Source organism: Trachymyrmex septentrionalis, unplaced genomic scaffold (assembly GCF_001594115.1).
Source record: "Trachymyrmex septentrionalis isolate Tsep2-gDNA-1 unplaced genomic scaffold, Tsep1.0 scaffold205, whole genome shotgun sequence".
NCBI lineage: Eukaryota > Metazoa > Arthropoda > Insecta > Hymenoptera > Formicidae > Trachymyrmex > Trachymyrmex septentrionalis.
The window spans coordinates 36,998-39,911 of record NW_017305234.1 but is presented as its reverse complement, the minus strand read 5'-3'; the positions used below and the strand labels follow the sequence as shown (position 1 = coordinate 39,911).

The 2,914-nt window shown below is 33.1% G+C and overlaps 1 protein-coding gene across 1 annotated transcript in view; it reads right to left on the bottom strand.

Moving 5' to 3' along the window:
* LOC108747939 overlaps positions 1-1,340 on the bottom strand; it is a 100,199-nt gene extending 98,859 nt beyond the window's left edge. Inside the window, exon 1 of the mRNA XM_018485840.1 lies at positions 1,243-1,340. Coding sequence (XP_018341342.1) covers positions 1,243-1,340 — 98 coding nt within the window. The remainder of the gene's footprint in view (positions 1-1,242) is intronic.
* Between the last annotated feature and the right edge of the window lie 1,574 nt (positions 1,341-2,914).

The following is a 2,914-nucleotide window of genomic DNA, read 5'->3' as shown; positions in this document are numbered from 1 at the left end:
TATATATATATAAAATATTGTCTATTTGGGTGTTAACGTCATTTGAATATCAACACCAACAATGACATTGGAAAGTTTACTTTGATTTCAATGTTGAGTTGTTATATGTTTATTTGTATAAACACCAAAATGATGTTTATACAAATAAAAACATGCAACATAACACTGAAATTAGAATAATTAATTAAACCAATTGGCACGCACGGTTTGAAATTAAAATACATCGTTATAATATCTTTATGAAAAAAAAACACTTAAAATAACATCCAAAAAGCACTCCATGCACCTAAAAAAGAATAACGTAATTTCGGATACCAGCCATTGGCTTATTTTGGCATTACACCATTTGGGCGTTAACGTAAAAAAAAAAAAACACCAAAAATGATACCAAAAAAACACTAAAAAATTATAGAGTAATCACCTAAATGGTGTTACACTATTTGGATATAAATACCCACAATCATTGGAAGATTTACTCTGCAGATTTCAATGTTAAGTTGTGTGTTTTTAATTGTATAAACGCTATTTGGGTGTTTATCAAACAAAAATATGCAACATAACATTGAAATTAAAATAATGAATTAAATCAATTAACGTACGAGCACGGTATGAAAAATTATAATATACTGTTATACTATTATATGAGTAAGGAAAACCGGGGCTAATTGGGCATCTTTTTTCAATGTTCAATAACAAAATAAAAGATTTTAGTTAAATAATTATTACCGTTTTATAGAGTGATTCCAAGATTACAAAATAGCAACAAAAAGTTTTGGTATTTGCAACTTCATTTCATCCTTATACACAAAAAATAATGTGACCTCGGAAAATAAAGTCTCAAAAATGCCGGAACTAAATAAGCATCACATTTTTTCAATGTAATATGAAATAAAACACATTATTATGATCAAAAAATGAAAAATTTTATTAAATTTTATTTTAAATCTTTAATTTGAATCTTCTGATTCCAATCTTCTGATATCAAACAAACAGTGTTTACAAACAAAATTTTTATCAGTCGTGTGTATGCACTTGTTATATGCAGCATATGACAAGCTGTCACGCTTGCATATGAGACACTTTGTCTTTGAGCATTAGTTGAATGTTTTCAGAACACATACATCAAATGTTGCAGTCATCGTCGAAATCGGACGTAAAATCCTTGGCCTTTTTCAAAGAGTGCAGCTTGCGTGTTCTTCCAGTGCTCGTTGATGATTGCAGATCAGAGTTTGTCGGTAGTACTATTTTCTTGGGTCGATCCTTTTTGGAACATCTGTTGTATTTTTTGTGGTCGCTTTTTTTATCTTAGCTGTTTGTTGCTCCGCTGCCAGTTCTGCCATTTTAGGTAAATTTGTGAGCACGGCATATCTCCTACGTTTATGACCTCAACTCTGCATTTGCTTTCTCAACTCTGCTTTCAGATAAGGACAAATACTTTAAAGCGTTTCACTTGAACTGCTAACAAAATTGTTTGCTATCAAACTTCCGTCTTCTTCAGTCTCTGTCCATAAAGCTATTGATTCATTTTCCAGCGTCTGAAGTTTAGTCGGTGATAATGGTAGTGGAACTGCAGTTTTAGTCTGTCCATGTTGTACTGATGAAGTAGATAAACGATCTGTTACACTGCTTGGTAAAAATTCGTACTCCTGGAAAATGTCCGCGTTAAATGGTGAAATGCCGGTGCATTCAAACCCTGACATAATATTTCGCTGAGTTACCACTAGCAAGTGGTAGTGCCATACTAACAATATTGAGAATATCATAAATTGTCATTGAACGCCCGGGATTAGATGTAATCCAAAAGTCACATTGCGCGTTCACGGATTTCTTCAATGGGTCGTAGACAGTACGATCGAGTGGCTGAAGCTTATGTGAGCAGTGCAGTAGAAGAGACAAAACAATTATACCGTTGAATTTGCAAAAATCTAGTGTCTTGATTGATATTATAAGTAGGACTCGTAATTGTCTAACACAAGCAGAACGAGGTGGTCGACGAACGGAATTGGAAGAACATCAAAAATTCGGAAAAACGTTCCGCGTTTATCCAACATGGATTCGCAGGATCTGATCCATCGTTGAAAAAGTGGCTCTTAAAATATTTTCTTTCGAAAAATAAAAAAAGGTGGAAAAAAATTTCCTGTTCGCCATTGCCAAAGTCACGAGTACATCTCGTTCAGACGAAGTTAAAAACTTGTTTAGTACCACGTGGAGCAATAACTCGATTGAGTGTTTGCACTGTCGCGATTCCGATTTTGTCCATATTCCAAATATTTTGACACAAAAAATGGAATTTATCCATTACATTTTTTAATAGTGAACAAAATTTTTTGACATTAGTTGGATTGAAATTAGTGGCACGCGCTAAAGTTGCCGCTTCCGGTTTTTGTATAGCCAAGTTGTGATGCCGTTGACAAAACCACTTAACCAATCTTCATCAGTCATACGGGTGATCTCTCAAGACGATGGCACAGTTAATGTTAATTTCTTCGCAAAATCATATGCTAAACCTCGCACTTCTTTTGTTGAAAGGTTAGAGTATATGTTAATGCAGTATTCTAAATATTCTACTAGAGTCACTTCTGCATTTGCGTTCTAAAATAAAATGGGTTTTTTGATAACAAAATTCGCTCAAATTAAGATATTCAACAAATTATGATAACAAAACTCACTGTACGATGTCCACTTATCAATGCAATCACTTCATTTGCCTCAGTTTTTTCTTTGTTTGTATTTTTTAGTCAATTGTGTAATGTGCTTCTCGATACTTCAAATTTTTTCGCCGCCGATGTACTTTTTATATTATCCTTTTTGATGCTAACATAGCTATAGACATCCTATCTTTACCGACAGAATCAATGTAATTGAGAACCATCCAATAATTAACATGAAAATACAGTAAAAATATTGTAAATAT